Genomic DNA, 18029 nt, shown 5'->3' with positions numbered 1-18029 from the left:
TTAAAGTGCTTAGTCTTTAATGGATTATTCATTTTTATGTCAGCAGATTCATCCCTATTATCTGTCGGTTATAGTTCCCGTGTTGCGCTAAATTCCTTTTTAATAAACTCCAGTATAATAATCGTGAAATCTCTTATTAATCACTTGAGAATTACAGTAACGGCGCTTGTCTCATTTGCATTCTCTTTGTTAGTTACTCGCGGTCGTTAACGCGCCCCGTATTCGGGATGTGCATTAAATATTAATAAACAGTTCCGTTTAGTAATACAATACATGGGGGGGGGGGCATAATTCAGGTTTAGAGCGCGATCATAAAACCTCCAGTCCATTTTTTTGCGGCAGATCTAGTTGTGATTCAGCTGGAGCCCAGAAAAGGGTTGGGGTGAGGACATGCATTGAGCCCCGTCGGTGGCAGGAGCGCGCCTCACTCGCAGCCCACCTTTCGCGGACCGGGGGGGATCTGCACGGTGGAGCGTTACAGGAGGCAGAAGCATAAAGTCACAGACGCAATCGCGTCCAGACCAGGCAGGTGTAGGGACCCGGGGGACGGGAACATCCCGTATCCTCTCTCTCCTTTTCCCTCTCTCCTTTCCATCAGTTACTGCTACTCATTTTGAAGCCAAACAATCAGATCGGGATTCCGCCTTTAAATACCGTCACCGCCACACCGATGCGGGGATACTTACAGGCGCACAGCGCGCGGACATTCGGCGGGCATGTGAAATAAACGCCGTGAAAATGGACAGAAGGACCAGTGTTGTTATTTTTGCGCTCATATTTCAGTCGCTGAACTTCATACGTGGACAGTTCTTTCCAGGTAAGTTGATTTCCTTCAGCTTTCTGGTTTAAATCTCACTTTTACTGGCTAGTTTTGTGTGGCGCCGGGTAGGTTGATGTGGAAGGTGACTGTCAATGTGTTTCATATGTGTCGCGAAAGTTTATGGGATTCATTTTAACGGTAAGACGCGTCTTTATTTTTCATTCTAGGATATATTTTTCCCTACCCGCTAGGTGCTGGTTTTTAAATTCTGCTTCGTTTTGTCTTGTAACTCGAGAGCTCGTGTATTACTAATTTAAACAGGTACGTCTAAGTTGGGTTTAGGCGTCGCGTCTGTTTTAAGCGGGATACCAGGTGCTTTGGTATGTGGGATTCTTACGTTTATCATCTCGTACAATGTCCAAAAAGCGACTTAATCTGTATCTCGTAAGGAGCAAAAGTACAGTAGGACTCAGTATCTGTCAGTAACAGAACTATTGTGTACCCTGAAAATCAATTTAAAGTCTTACTGCATACAGCAAATTTGTTCATTTTATCATAGGTATGAACGGTGTGTTTTATTTTATCATGAAACACTTCACACTGTAGACACAACTAGATAAGAACAGAACGTATTGTTATAAATTATATATTCAATGGTCTTTGCAATTCGGTAGATTTTGTTTGAGTAAACCGAAATACCGTTCTCCCAGCTTAAATTAATATTTAAATTCATGTATCTAAAATGTAAATGTAGATTTTCCTTGGTCGCCTGGAATAGGCAAAACGAATGTGGAAGAAATTAACAATGCCGGAACTGAGAAAAACCAAATTCAATAGTTACCCTGCGCTAGGTGGTTTGTTATTTATGCTTCTGTAATTTATCATGTTTTTTGAGAGTGGATTAGGAAAAGAGATTTTTCTCTGCTTGCACAGAACCATAGACTGATGCGAAGAAAGTTTCGAATCCTTAATCCACTTAATATACTTGACATGCCTGTACCCACCGCGTACCTAAGCTTATCGTCGCATGTAAGCTGAATTTGGCAAGACAATTGTAGCTGTAAACGATTTTACCAGTAGATGGCGCTAAAGGCACAGGAATTTACTTGTGAATCCGACTGCTCTGACTCCCCCCCCCACCCCCACCTACCATCGAAAACAAAAATTTTGCTATAAATGTTAAGTCAGACGGCGATTTGAAAGGGGCACAGGGCGTATTAGAAGTGGAGGTATTCGTCAGCTTCTTTAAGTGTCTTGTACATCTTGTAAACGCATTGCTTACATTACCCGCAATAATATATTGTAGAAATTATTATTCCTCATTCGTAAAACACTGAAAAAAATATTTTTCGGCAGCTGGTAAATTCGAATGGCACAAATGGACTATTTCAAGTATTGTATTACTTTATACAAAATATCACCTATAGATGTAGCTTCATATCTAGATTACTATAAATAATATAAATAATATGACCACAATAATAAATAACATTAAATACTATTTTTATTGACCTGGATTTTATTTCCTGCACTGGACTGGAAAATGTGCCTATTAGCATAACCAAAGAAAGAGAACGTCTTTATTGGGTGTATCCCTGATTTGTTTAAAGATGACCTGAGGTAGGTTTTAATGACTCGTGGCCGAGCCGAGCTTTACATTGCCATGCGTCTCAAGACTGATCAAACTTCTTAACCGGGACTGGGTCATCATCATCATATCATCATCATCATCATTATTATTGTTTTCGTCATCAACACCATGATGCTAAAAATACTTGCACTGATCCCTGTAATTAAACTAGTTAAAAATATGCTTTGAAAAGCCAAACTCAGTTGAAGCTTTTGGGTAGTTATGATCGATGCCCCGGAGCCGGTACTGTGATGGATGTTGGGAGACAGCTGGCAGAGAGCCGAAGCTCGGAGCGGCGAGTGACGGTGCGTCTTTGCCCGAATGGCAATGCAGCCAGTCAGCTGTACTTTACCGGCAGAGGAGTGGCGGGCTGTGATCTCACAGCTCCTTTTGTTTACACACCCTTTTGCTGGCTGCCTTTAAACGCCCGTCGAGGCACATGCGTTCGTCGAGGCACGGTGTCACTTTCAAACATTCTGCTCTTTTGAGTTGCTTGCCCCCTTTTCCTTTTGTGACTGGTTTTAGCTCATCACTGACACAATTGACAGCACAGTGACAGACTTTGGGTGCTGCTCAGAGTACTCACATGCTAGGCAATTTATGTAATCGCTTTTATTGCTCTGATTCGAGGGGTCTGATTTACTTTCAAATGGGACATGAAGTAGTTTTTTTTTTAATGAAGTGCAAATATGGCCTCATGTCTTGCTGGGTCATAGGTCACTATTTTTCATGGGTACCCAAATCATTTAATTTTATTGAAAATTGCCTTAGTTGTTTGGATTGTCCTGAAGGGTTAAGAAAAAAAGGATTATCTGTTTTAGTGTGGTGTGTTTTTTTTTTAATTCTCACTGTCATCCATCTTGGTCCTGGCTTTCCAAGAGCTCAGTATTTAGTCTCACGAACACCTGCGGATCTGTAGGTGTCATCTGTGCCAAGAGTTTATCTGCATGGGTAAGGGGGGGCACTTAGTATTCTGATCACTGCTGGACCCAGCGATTAATCCAAGGCTGACGTGTTATCAATCTGCCTGGGCCTCCCGTCGGTTTTCTGGTAGCAAAAAGCGAGCCACAAACAGCGTCAGAAGGGAGGCTATTTATTTTTCTGGGCTGCCTTTTGCTCAGGGTTGAGAGGATGTTTGTTCTGTTGCGTGGCCTGTTCTGATATTTTAATCTGGTTGGTACACAGAGTGGGGGGGGGGGGAGGGGTGCAGGAAACAAGCTGCATACACATGCGCCAGGCTCAGCCTAGTGTGCTTAGAGGGGGTAACAAAACAATGGGGAATGAACACCATCCTGGAATGAAAATTGCTTTTATCAGGGGGGCTAAGGGCTCTCTGAATTGCCTGGTTATGCGATCTGGATATTTATTATAGATAATCCTGACAATGTACAAGTCTTGTTTGGTCTTCAAGCTCCAAATCAGGAACAAATCCCCATCATTGTTACTGTTTGGCAGTGTGAGATTCGGGAAGTTTTGAGTGCTAACTCCTACTTTCCGGGAGTGACTGGATTCTTTTGTGATGAGTATTTTATAATTATACCAAATTCATATATAACGAAGGAAACGGAAAGACCTTAAGACCTTAACTGGGCAGACAGTGGCGTAAAGGGGGGTCAGGGAAACTCTGTATGGGAGAATAGAGAGGAGAGAGACGTGACACGTGCGCCATTTGTGTCGCGATCCGTTTGGAGCGATGGGGCCGAGGAGGAGAACACGACAAACTGAGAAAAATAACAAATGAAAACAAGAGACATTTTGGGAGCAGCGGCCAGAGCGTGGCCCTCGAACCGCTGCGGCAATGAAACCGCGGACGGCACAAGTGCTTGGCGAGGCTGTCCCAGAGTTAATGGATTTCACGCGCGCGCCTGCCGATTGTGTTCCGCAAATCAGGAGCTTGATTATATCCAATCTGCCCATTAGATACAGCCCGGGCTGTAATTGTTTTCTCTTACCCTCTTATCACTGGCCGCTTGTGTTGCCGGGAAGCGGCAGCCAGCTCGACATTTCACAAGCTGTCACTCTTTCCGTCTGATTTGTATTCTGTGCCTGGGACCCCCCCCCCCCAACAACACCACCATGCTTGGTGTGTCAGGAGGCTGGGGGCCAAAGAGTTATATTCTTGGGGGTGGGGCGTACTTCTGTTATCTGCATGGGTAATCACTGGAGCCTGATCTGTTTGCCAGGCTGAACACTGGATAAATACCAGAACAGGTATCTGCCAAATTAGCGTGAAGACGATTTTCGTTTCATTTGGAATTATCTAACAAATATATATGTGCCCAGACTGGTCGCAGAACTACACCTGAACTTGCACTGATTATTGGCTCTCGTTGCTCCATAAGGAGGGTTTTCTGGTTTTGTCCGGATGTGGTTACACTAATGAGTACAAATCCAGCGGTGGCCTGATGTTAGGACGCCCCGTTAGTGTCCTGGGCCTTCCACGCACAGCTGTGTTGCTGCAAACAGTGAAATGACACGTGACAACTGGGTGCGTTAATGTTGGCCAGATGCCACGGTGCTCCTGTTGCATCAAGGTCAGAGCTTATTATGAGGCTACATGGTCTCACCTAAGGGCTACACCAGTAGGCTGGAGAGCTGTTTATATGATGCCCAGGTTTATTAGCAGAGTCTGTGTAGGCGCCTGAAAATGTAATTAAGATGATTTTGGGTGTGTGAAGCTTAATATGCAAGAAGCAACACATTCTTGAAAGATTCATGAATCTGTTGTGCTCTGGAGGTTAGAGGGGAGATTGATATTTTGCGGCGGTCAGGAAACCGGCGGAGAATTTGAGAGATAAACAGTGATTTGCCCGAATGCATAATTGCTGTTATTTTTCTTGAACAGTATAATCTAACTTACGCACAGTGTATTTGTTTTTCGGTGACTGTCTTTGTTCAAAATGCCAGATGGAAACATTATGTCAGATAAATTAATCTGTATGGATGAGGTAGCATGTATACCTCAGGTACACCAACGTTCATGCATGGAAGAACACCAGCCTGTTTACACATACCTGGTTATCTGCTTACCCATAATGCACTTTTGCCTGGGAAACACATTTTTTTGGTAAGACCTTATTTTTATACTTGAATGAAAACTACTGCATTTTGGTAGATGTTATAGCCGAGTATATGGATGCTTGCAATGTATTATCTGCCTCATGAAGCTACTAAATAAATGTAAATGTAAACAAGCAAACTGCTGGATGTACAGGAATGGTTATACACATCTCTTTGTATTTCCAAGTACGTGGCTTTGGAGTGCTTTTGTATTTTTGTTGGCGCCACTAGGATATCTGCAGATGTGCTGTGAAGCCTCTGTTCTTCTCAGTATGACGTTCTCAGTGCCTGTACTTAAATATTAAAAGTGTGATACTTCCACATATGAAAAAATTGCTAGAGAAAAATGAACTCTGATGGTACTTCTCTATGATGTCTGACTTCGTACTGTGCATCTGTCATGTTTCACACTGCTTCTCCTCAGTTTAAAGGAAGCTCAAATCTCAGGATCTGTCCAAGTCTTGATCTCAGCTCTGGGTAGCATTTGAACGCTCCTCCAACCTGGGGACAGCTGTGGAAAGCTGAGGCCTCTTTGGAAGGGAACCCGCAGCTCTACCTGTGTGAAGATAGGATTCATCCAGCCCCAAAGGGCAGTGGCGGGCACTGTGGTGTCTGGCACTCTGATCCTCTTTTGTTTGTTTACCCAGCCATTCCTTTGGCACAAGCTGGCATCTTCATGTGGGAAGCTGACCAGTAGAACCCTTTAGACCCCCTCCCCTCCCCCTGGTGAAAGACAGAAATGATGGATTGTTGCTAGCAGGCCAGAGGGTCAGAAATCTGTCGCAGTGTGAGGAGTTATCAAAACAAATTATTTTAAAAATCTGTATCAGTGATCAAACCTTTCGATTTTGCATGTTGCTTGGATCCAGGATAGCAGGGCAATCTCTTAAAGGCTCTCAGTCATGTCGCGCTGTTGTGACACCGTTTAAAGTGCATTCGGCCCTTGATGAAGTATTGCAGCATCCCGATGAGCAGGTACAGTGTTATTTATAACAGCCGTGATTCAACATGTCAGGTGGGCAAAAGACTTCAAACTCAAAAACCGCAGTGATAAGTCCTGGACTGCTTGCTGTTGCTAATGATTGATTCCAATAGAAAAAAAAATCGGAAACTGGGAAGTGATCTCCTTCCTCCTCCCCTTGAACCCCACAAATATGTCAGCTAGATCTTCGGTTGTCATTTGTGGAATTACTGTAAGCAATGAATAAGCACCTCCTTTAACCTATGACTAACCTTAGGCTACGTCCCCACGAATGCGTTAAAAAAAAATTCACAGTGGTTTCCAAAGAAAAAGATCCACACTACTGTTACCACTAGCATAGGAAAAGAACTTTTGTTTGTTGTAGCTCGAGCACAACTAAAAAAATTACAATTCTAGAAGTGGCGAAGTATATATTTTGAATTATACATTTTTACTTTGATTTGTAATAAAGTTCAGTTTCTGAGTGTTTATACAAAACTAGAGATGCATCGATATCGATATTCGGATCGGTATCGGCGCCGATCCAGACCTATTTCACGGATCGGGTATCGGCCATGCGTGACCAATCCACGTCCTATACTTATTTATTTAGTTTTTGCCAATCAATCGCACGACAGCTCTTTCCCATTTTACATGTTTTTTTACATGCCCCTCAGTCTTTTTTCTCCTCAGTGGGTGTGAGTACAGTGACTTCCGCCTGCTGTGACGTCATGCGCATACCCTTCGCAGTACGAGGAGCGTAAGATAAAACGTGGCGATCTGGGAGTATTTTACGCTTTTAACAGAAACCAGTAGCACAGCGATATGCAATCTATGTAAAATAAAAATTTGAAGTGGGAATAGCGTTTAATAAACAATCCCATTTAACAAAGCGCATGCAACTGCGAGACAAAACAAAGCAATGGATGATTTGGGAGTCGCTAACCTGGACTGTCTTGCGAACTCGCTGCAGCTTGTGCTACAAGAGGGGCTGCCATCACAACAAAAGTGTAACTGCGCTGACGCCAATGGGAGAAAAACTTAAAATTTTAAGCATTCGCCACTTGTGTATACTTGCTTTGAAGATATTCATATTGAACTGCAGATGCCTCAAAAACGCTTAGTATATATGTAGTAGCATAATTAAATATTTTTTGTCATACATTTTTTCCATCTGTATTTACTAGCTTAAAAAAGAATTATATATAAAGTATAACAAAGTAAAAAGAGGTCTTGTATCGGAATCGGTATCGGCAGTTGTGTATCAGAATTAGATCGGAACTGAAAAAATGTGGATCGCCCATCTCTACACACAACCATGTATTTAAAGTAAATGCACGTATTTTGTTTAGCAAAAGCGAAATATCACAGTACTGTAGTGTCGCAAACACAAAGCTGTAAATAAAAGGAACCATGTAGGCCAGGGGTGGCCATTCTTATCCGCAAAGGGCCGGTGTGTTTGCGGGTTTTCGCTGCAACTCCCTAATTAGATTACTAATTAGAGGACTGATTGGCTGAAGAGTCCTCACACCTGGGTTTGAACAGCTGACCTAAAGGTTACCCAAAAACCTGCACACACACCGGCCCTTTGCGGATAAGATTGGCCATCCCTGATGTACGCTATCAAAATCGCAGTAACAACACAGTTATCAGTAACATAGATGGATCCAGAAATGTAGTCACTACGTGTTTTACTCTCTTCCCCTAAGTTTCACTGCACTCTTGTCTTACTGTAATTTATCTGCAATAAGCACCGATTGGTGAATTTTTAGTTTTCTTTGCTTGTAAACAGCATGCAATGCACACAAGACACGATTTAGCTGCATACAAGTACGCAAAAGAACATTTGGCAGGTAGCGAAAGTCCTGTATGTCCTGTTCACCATGTGAAAACATTCTTAATTCCCGTGAAGAATAACCAATTCTGGAAAGAGACATCGGAACGAAGAGAGCTAATCAGGAAAGGGTCACGAGCTAACCACAAACCAATCGGAGCTCACTGATGCCGGTGTACCAAAATGTTTACATTTATGAGCATCCGCCTTAATGCATTTACCGGAAGATTAGTTATCAGACAGCACTGAAATTTTTCTCCGCTTCTGGGAAAAAAAGATCTGCAGTAGTTCGGATGGAAGGCTAAATCGGAAGAAAGTTTTGGCATTACTAAATGGAAATGTATTAGTGCGGATGTACCTTTAATCGCTCTTCTGTGATGATACGAAAGTTACTTGGTTCTGATTGAAATCCGTCAGAAGACATACTGATGGCGTTATCCGACAGACAAATATAGCTTCTCTCGAGCATAAAATTAAGTTTATATTTTTAAGTTGTCTCGGGAGTGTACTTCATCAGGGATATCGAAGGCAAGAACATCAGAGCAAAAAAGAAGCAGCACCGGCAGGCAAGGAAGTATCACATCTGTTGGTTGTAATGCAGCCTGCAATATCCTATCAGGTTACGAGCAATTAAGAATTTAGTGTTGATGTTCAGCAATTAAAACTCTTAGCTAAAAATGATGAGGCTCCGGAACTTTCCAGAATGCCTCCTAAGAATCACTATAAAAGTTGATTTAGGTACAAATGTCCTGGCTATGAGATGCATTAAAACGTGGCATCAAACTTCTGCTGAGCACAGGGAACTGTTCAGTTAAAAGAACATGACATGCACTAAAAGGACCATCCTTCTGCTGCATGATGAATTTGACAGTGTCAGTAGACACTAGCTTTAGCTCATAGCTGAAGTGGTGAGTAAAAGTTGTTTGCCTATGCGTGGCCTGCATTTTTACATAATGCGGATGTGCCGTGTCCATGACTATCCCACCCAGTCTTTTGAAGTAGCCATAAAGTAGCTAGTGACAAAAAAGAAATGTCTGTCTATGGGTCATTAGAATGATAGAGGCATGGGTTATTTAATTCTCCTGTGGCTTACAGCTCCTAATTCTTTCAGAAGCTTTGGGCGTAAAGAACTGTCTGTTTTAACCTAGCCTCTTCATTTCTGCTCTTAAATAGATACAAGCAGTGACTGATACTTGTGCTCTGTGCAAGCAATCGATTTATTTTGACTGCACAGAGGTGACAATTGCCTTGATAACCGTAAGAAATAGCCCTTTATTCCTTTTTTTTTCTTTATGATCGCTGATGTCGATAAGAAAAAGTCAAGCAATCCCTATCTCTAGTGAAGCCAGTGAGGAGGGAAGTGCGATTAATCTTGGTTATTAAGGGCAAGATGATTCCCTTAACCTGTCGGTATGAAATGGAAGCATTTATTTTTGCTGGTTTGGCAAATTACTCGGCAAATAACTAACCGAAGAAAAGGCTCAGCAAAAATTGGATGGTAATTAATAACCAGGAGCAATTGTATTAATCACTGCCTTACCAACAATGCCACAGGCTAAAGTGCATAATTGTAATGTAAACAATAGCTTCAAAAAATGTGCTGAGTCACTGTTTCTAGATAATTCAGCATTAAGCAGCAAGTATCCTCCTTCCTGTTAGTGTTAGCGTGCTCCTAACTGGCAGACAGGTGGCAAAGCCTCTATAATAACAGAATTGTGCTATTTCAGTCTAAGACACCGCTTTTTGCATTTAAGACTGACATTTCATGCTTAGCCTTTTGCTCCAATTCTCATATGTAATACATTCAATATTTCATTAATACCGTGACCAGTCATCTCTGAATAGCCTCACATTTTGGAATTTTCAGCCTGGCTTTTAGCATGTGGTGTTGGTGTCAAATAGAAAAGTTAGATATAGTACATTCGTAGAACATTCACTGTGCCTTCATAATGCATTCATAGAACATTCATAAACGGCATTTAAGTATAAGTATACTTTAACATCCGAAGTATACCCTAACCTTAACATCTTTAATATGCATTAATAACAAACATAATATGATAACAAACATTATAATTGTATAATCGTATAATGTTCGTTATTAATGTTTATTAAAGCTGATAAAGTATGTTAGGCTGTTTTGGTATATTTAAATGCTGCTTATGAATGTTCTATGAATGCATTGTAAATGCATTATGAAGATGCAGTTAATGTAAACCATTACCGTATGTTGTATATAAGTCTGTAGCATAAATAAATTTTTTTCTCTTTACAAAATAAAAGCAGAAAATAAGGAAGCCACCAAGGAACTGGAGGATGTGGGAGCTGAACGGGTTAAAGGACATTGCGTGACGCTGTTAACCTTCTCAAACATGTGGAAACCATCCGTAGATGGTTTTTAAGGAAAGCCGCCTTTGCTACTCGCAGAAAGGCTGAATGAAGCGTTGATTGGGACAACTAATGACAATTTGCCGGCCCGTATTAGCGGCATGCCGCTATACGGCCGACCATGAAAGGTCACGCTTCAGAGCGTGAAAGGCTGGGCGGAAGGTGCCGGAGAGAGTGAAGACGCTGACGGGAAGCGGAAAGCCTAACTAATCACCCGTCGATGGGCTGCTGAGTGGGATCCGATTATATCTATCTGTAATCCCGGCCGAGGAGGGCGAGGGCATTTGCCAGTTCTCCCGAGCCTCAGGTTCGAAATGACATGTTCGCCTGCATGCTGTGGGGTCAGCTGTCCTGTCAGGCTGAAGTTCTGTGGAGCAAGACGCAACAAAAAAGCTCAGATGGAGGCTGATGTGGCAAAGGATGTTGCCAGAAGGAAATGCCTTGCTGCCTGCTTAGGAATGCGACAATGGACAACTCAACACAACAGCGTTCCTCCGAAAGATGAAGGCACTTTTTATCAAGAGGGAAACAATACATGCATTTAAATGTTTCGCGTAACTCATAAATAAACTAATACATAAGGGCGCTATTAACTGTAGGGGGTGATAATAAACAGAACAGAACAGGCATAATAACTCTGGTTTATTGTAGCTTGCTTTATATGAATATTAAATTGGTAACCAGTGACCAGACATATGATTGATTGCTTGTGTGCCAGTATGGAAATTCGTCTGTGCTACTTCCAGTTTCTTGACTTCAGATTCGGATTTTCTCCTACCATGGCACATTAAAAACGTCCCAGGGCATATACAGACTAATGATCTGCAGTCTTAATTTACAAAGAGAATACATTAGGCATGTAATGAGGAAGGCCAGTCAGTTTGCAGATACGGAGGCATCTTTGCATCCTCTCCTTCAATGTCATTTACGAAAACCTGCTGTGGCTTTTCAGTACCTTAAATGCTGGGTTTCAGGGTTTAGTATTAGTTGTATGGAAGACAAAACACACATATAAATATGTATTTTTTGGTAGAGTGTCATCCTGCGCTTTAGCCATTAGCTAATAAATGTTATATCTCAGCATAATTGAGTATTAATATAGGAGAGTTTCCAAAGCTCGTCGACGAGCATCTTTCACATAAAATTATATATAAATATAAAATCTGAAACAGAGGTAGGCTGCAAGGCACGAGACATCCAGGACAGAATGCTAGTACATCCCGGGGCCAGGGGGCAATATAGCCCTTTGAAATTAACTTCTATAGGATGAGGGTCTCAGAGTAATAATGGCCTTGTGTGGGACAGGATTCACGGAGCTTCTGTCATTCTGTCCAAAAAGTGAGGGAAATACAGCTTCCAATTCCAACATGTCAAAAAAGCCCAGACATCTTTGGATAATGGCACCTATCGCACTGAAAACTGGCAACTGATCCATTACATCTCTACATCCCACCAGGCTAGTCTGATAATTAAGTCTGTGACATTTCACCCGCGGGTGCCTGACTTATTTCAGGCATCATATCAGCCTGAAAATTTGCAGCTGAAAAACAGCTGTCAATATGATTCAGCATTTGTATTTTGACCGACTTTATCTGGCCTGTGATTGCAGATAATAAGCAGTGGTCAGTTGATAGTTTTTCAACTTCTTGTAATTTCTACTATTCGACCTGAGAGCAAATATATGCCATCCTTTGTGGCACAGACAAGAGGCAGAGTTGGATAGTCAGAATACTGTGCTGTGTGGGCAGAGTCCTTATTTATTGCACATATGTTTGAGACGGAAGTCTTCTAACTACTTATCCTGGTTAGGGTTACAGGGGCACCTGGAGCCTATCCCAGGCAGCACAGGGCACAAGGCCAGGGTACCCTGGATGGGATGCCAGTCTATTGTAGGGCACAAACCCACACTTATATTCTGTGGGATATTTGGAGATACCACATAGCCAGCACATGGAAAACAAGCAAACTCAAACAAGAAAGGCAGGAGATATAGGGCAACAATGCGGTCTAATGAACCACCAGACCAAATCTGAGAGCTTATTGTAAAGCATATCACTCACATTTCTTCTTGGATACCAAGTACAATGGTACTTGCCTCAAATCAGTGAAGAGAGTCTGTATAATCAAAATTTCTTTCTATGTATGAATATCTAAGTTTAATAGTTACTGTAGAGTTATTCAATTTATCAAGGGTGTAGATTTGGTTTCAACAATGGCTTGGACCAACTCAGCCCCAGACTCCCCGCCCCCCAAAATACACACAGTACTCCCACAATTTTGGTAGGGACATGTTGCTAATCTCTATGACCAAATCTATGGCCTTGCCTTTTATACAGCTTAAAAGGTGATATGCGATTCTATGATTTAGAGGCATACTCAGTATACTCTCAGACTAAAAGGCATACTCAGTGCTAAAATCTGTAAATCAGTGATCCACATGAAAAATTACTGAAAGATATTATTAGTCCAGTGCAGATGGCAAAGATCATATAGTAATCTCAGTTCAATAGGAGCCAAAGTGAGGCTACGCCAAGGCCCTGCAGAGATCCGTTCTGTAGATCCAGCCGAGCAATCTGTGCGATTCGTCTTGAAAAGTGATTTCTCACCAGAAAGAAATTTCAGTCAAAACTGTAAACATCATATTTGTTTTTTTTTTCAATCTAAGACACAAAGACAGAGCCAGAGTTCACTAGCAGACCACGAGAGAAGCAGAAATCCTGTCTCACTAAATAGTATTTTATCATTTTTTTTGTGTCAAAGTCACAGTTTGTAACACTATTAAATCATGCCGGGATCTTTGGTCTTGTGTGTTTCAGCCTTCTGCAGAACTGATTTCTATCTCCTTTGTCAGCCTGAGGATAAAGTTTGATTAATGATGCCTGACTGAATCGGTTGTTCCATCTTTCCTCTTTTCCACACAGGCGATCAATCCAATGTGCTGCATTAGGGCCCCTGTGGAGCTCTGGCTGTCGTTACTTCAGAGCGAAATGCTCCGAAAATTCTGTCTGATGCTGATTTTACTAAACGTTTTACCAGTTTAGAGATGTATAATATTTATATAAGTATATATAGAAAATGGGATGCTATAGAAAGTGAATAGACAGACTTTCTGTGGATTTCTGACATTTGTTTGCAGTTCTTTTTCACCGTGGCCTCGCAGCTCTGTCCGTGTGTGGTGTTTGCGTGTTCTCCCATGTTCTCCCATGTTTACCTGCTCCGTGCTTTTAATCATCCCTCTGGATAATCCCCAGCCTTCTCGCATCCTCACACTGGGATAAGCGGTTATGGAAAACGAATGCATGGACGAGTAACTACATACTTGCTCCCGCTTCCTTGATAATATCGGATTTCTTGCGTATTTCTTGGCACTCATTCTAGAAAGTTCTGTAGTGCCAAACCACAGCAGCACGGTGTCTTTCATTTCAGCACTTTCAAGCAAAAATAAAACTCCATAAACAAAAAAAAAAAGAAGAAAAAAAATCAGATCACTTCTTGCTTGATATCATCTATGGTGGATATTGTTCTCTGTTCAGTGGCAATTTTTGTTATCCCGGCGGGGAACACTGTATATTTGTATCAGGCCAATGGCTGCCATGGGGTTACTGTAGCTCAGATTAAATGATAGAGCTATATTATTTTTTCTTGACAGCTTTATCATTCGAGGAAGTCTGCTTTATAAACCCAGCTTCTCAGTGTCAACAGTTATAGCTTTCCCTAATCCCAAGCCAAACTCCTCCTGCCTGTATTGAACACAACAGAACAGGAGTGACAGGATTTGTAGTGTTTTTTTATTCAGTGCTGAATGATGGGGAACAAAATTCTGGCCTTTTCCGTGCTTTGCTGTATACATTACCCTACAGTCACAAGCATTTCAATAAATTTATCCTATATTTATGGAGTTGCACTAATTTTACAAAAGGCGGGTTTAAAGGATGTTTAAAGGATCTTTTAAATCTCAGAAGGTTCCAGTTATTAAGATTTATAGTCTAACACTAATGTATGACAAAATTTATTTTTAATTTAATGTCCTGTGATGAACCGGTACCCCATCCAGGGTGAATGCCCTGTGTGCACTGCCTGCGATTAACTGAGCTCCTGAGAACCAGAATAAGGAGTTGGACGGATGGATTTTTAATTTAAGAAGTTGACTAACTAAAGGATGCTAACCAATGAAGGAAGGACTAGGCAGCAATGAGTGCGGGACACTGTTCTGTCATCATCCTTGATAAAAGTAGAGGAGCCAATGTTAGACGAGTGGTAAATGCGACGGTGTTCAGCCCAGCACTATAAAACGGTAACCCATCCCGTTTAAAATTCATCCCCCGGTTTTACGCACTGCTGCCTGAAAATAAAAATGAATAATAAAACCCTCCTTATACGACTCGCGAAAGTAACAGAGGCCATTAGGGGCTTTTTAGCGTCTGTGCTTTCCATCCGCGGAGCAAGTGCGAACGGGGATGGTCCATTTGCTGCCCCGCTCCTCCTGTTCGGCTCCAATCCCCCCCCCCCCAGGCCTCGCTTGCGTCCCCCACTAACCCCCCCCCACCGTCTGGCCGGTCTTCGTAGTTAATAGGGTATGAATGCACTGCAGGCAGCGTGCCCAAGGAGCTCCGTGCATGGTGCTGACAGTTTGCTGCCGCCCACCGTCATCATCGTCTTCGATCGTCTCCGTCGGACTCTTGCCAATTATTCACCACCGCCCCGCCCCTCAACCTGGGGCCAAAAGACCCTTCAGGAAATAGGTTTTTCTAGCCTTCATGTCGATAACATATGCAACATAACAGCTGTATAGATACATTTCACAGGTTTAGCAGGCTAATAACGAATCAGGTTTCTTTTTTTTAAGCTAGGCCTGGACGATATGGCAAAAATTTATATCACGATATATTTCCTAATTTTGGTCGATACGATATAATTCCGATATCGATATGGACAATATTAAAAAGCCTCAGGAAAAAACTGCCGAGGACACGCACAATGGTTGTCTGCAAACTGAATTTGCAAAGTCTATAATACCTCCAGGCTCCTCCTATTAAAATTATATAATTTTTTTTTTTAATAAAAACAGTACAAAAAAAAAAGGTTCACTTTTTATTTGTATTTAGCCTTTACAAACAAGAAATGTGAAATAAACTATCAAATAAATAAAACTCTCAGACTCAGCTTATTAACAATAATATATTTCCATTTAAACAGGCTGATTATTCATATACAGTCGAACCCGGTTATGTCGCCGGCCTAGGGGGTTGCCAAAAAGCGTCGAGATAACCGATGATCGAGATAACCGAAAACCAATATGGCAGCAATATATTAGCATGTGCTTGAAATGTATTTATGTGCGTTAATAACTGAGAATGTACATGCACGGGTTTTTGGCATTGCCGCGATTTGTTTGACGCGATCGGCATGCTATAAATATGTACATACATCGGGGCAGGTTCTAGACATGCATATATGAGGGGGCAGACAGAAATGTGAAGGGGGCACATGGTGGTGACAAAGGCGGGAAAGGGGTGGGGTGGTGCTCTGGATAACTGTTTTTGTCATGTAATTGGATTGCACTTTGTCAGGCCTCTGCCCTAAGACCTGTCCAACTTGGGTGTCCCACCTGAAGGCTAAGCTTCTGCTGGTGTAGCTCTTAGGGTCACTGAGGCACGCAAAGCCCCTGACCACAGTAAGGTGGCAATCCCTCAGGGGGAAAACTGAAAAGTAAAACAAAAAATAAAATAAAATATTCCTCATCAGATTAAAAACAAGACATTTACCTTAATTGGATGGCCTATATCAAACATATTTGAACCCAACAAAACACTTTTCACTATTGCCAATATTACCAAAACTAAAAAGGGTAGGCTAAGTTATGAAAAAGAAAAAATCAATTCACCGAGTCTTGAAATATAAAACTGAAAAATAGGATCGGTCAGGGTTCATTTCACTACATGTTGTACTTGTTATAACTATGTATGTGACGAATAAAGAATCTTGAAATCACAACGAACAAGTCGCTCAATGAGAATGAATGACGTAACCGACTGGCTAAGCTGCTTCTAGCGCCAAGGTGGTTCAAATGGTACGATCCACACTAGGGGTGTCTAAAATCGTTTTACATAAAATTTTCCTACAAGGTGAGGTTCTTTCTAAAAAAAAAAAAAAACAACAAGAAAAATGTTAATACCCCCCCCCCCCCCCCCCAACTGCTATTTTTGTCTATTTGGGGGGGGTCTTGATCGGGGGGTACTGGGGGGTACAGTACCCCCCGATCAAGACCCCCCCAAATAGACAAAAATAATTCGAACCATGATCTCACTAGTCACTATGATTTTGACGAGAGAGATTGCTGTTTCCTCCAAACCTTCCGCAATCACGCAGCTCATTTCGCTTTGCCCTGCCTACTGAGAAACTGGCTCATTTGCATACTAACAGTGATTGGATGTTTAGCTGGGGGGAGGGTGAGTGGGGGATCTGCCGAGTGCTGCGTGAGCCCGCGCACAAACAGAACGCGGAGGGAAAGAGCGAACAAGAAGTGAAACTTATCATCTCGTTTGTGCCTTTTTCAGTGGATTTTTCAGCTACTGTAGTAAATCTTGTCCATATTCAGTTTGTGGGTAATTATAATTTTCTTCCTCAACTTCTAAAAGTTTGATTTAAGGGGGCAGGACGTTTGCTTAAGGGGGCGTTGCCCCAGCGTAGAGCCGGCCCCGACATACATGTTGGCTAACAAAAGGCATACCACCAACTAACAGCAGAGATTTACCAGTATACAATAAAAACCACCGTCGTTTCTTGATACAAACCTTTAATTATATTCTCCAACATTGAAAACACAAAGATCGCTCACAAAATCACAAAAAACCTGCGGGGTGTACTGTAGTTCGTTTTCACAAAAAGCTAACCAGTGTCAAAATTAAATTCACGAGTCATTTCCCTCTGACGCAGCTCTGAAAAGTATCATACACGTGGTTACTATGGTTTCTTTACAAAGTCTAAAATGCTTTGTTGCTTTTGCTTTTAACAGTCTGCTTGAAAACAAATGCTTCAATATTATTTATGCTGTCTAAAAAAGTTTTACCTGGATCACGTTTCACAGCTGCGTTGTTCAGCAAATTACCATGCAAATGCGATTTGAATACGCGCCGTTTAGCACTTGTGATACATTTTTAAAAGCCGGTGAATATATATAATATTCAAATGTATATCGAAATATCGGAAATGTGTTTAAAAATCGTATCACCGTTATCGGAAAAAATTATATCGCGATATATATTGATATCGAATTATTGTCCAGCCCTATTTTAAGCACACATTAAGTAGGCCTATCGTTAGAATTTTTCGTGGCAGTGTTCAGTCAAAATGCTGCATGTTATGGTGAATAACCAGACTTGGAAAACTGAGGCTT

General features: G+C 41.7%; 1 protein-coding gene across 16 annotated transcripts in view; it reads left to right on the top strand.

The window, feature by feature from the left end:
- The first annotated feature begins 359 nt into the window (after positions 1–359).
- ptprt (protein tyrosine phosphatase receptor type T) overlaps positions 360–18029 on the top strand; it is a 217312-nt gene continuing 199642 nt past the window's right edge. For 8 of the 16 annotated variants that reach the window (XM_023795382.2, XM_023795376.2, XM_023795375.2 and 5 more), the window contains exon 1: positions 361–817. In XM_023795382.2, coding sequence (XP_023651150.1) covers positions 739–817 — 79 coding nt within the window. In that variant the 5' untranslated portion in view covers positions 361–738. Of the gene's footprint in view, positions 818–18029 lie in introns of all 16 variants that reach the window. The other 8 variants (XM_023795383.2, XM_023795385.2, XM_023795379.2 and 5 more) reach the window with 3 other exon arrangements.

The sequence above is a fragment of the Paramormyrops kingsleyae genome, chromosome 8 (assembly GCF_048594095.1).
Source record: "Paramormyrops kingsleyae isolate MSU_618 chromosome 8, PKINGS_0.4, whole genome shotgun sequence".
NCBI classification, from domain to species: domain Eukaryota; kingdom Metazoa; phylum Chordata; class Actinopteri; order Osteoglossiformes; family Mormyridae; genus Paramormyrops; species Paramormyrops kingsleyae.
The sequence above is the reverse complement of the archived record's forward strand: the minus strand, read 5'-3'. Positions and strand labels throughout refer to the sequence as shown.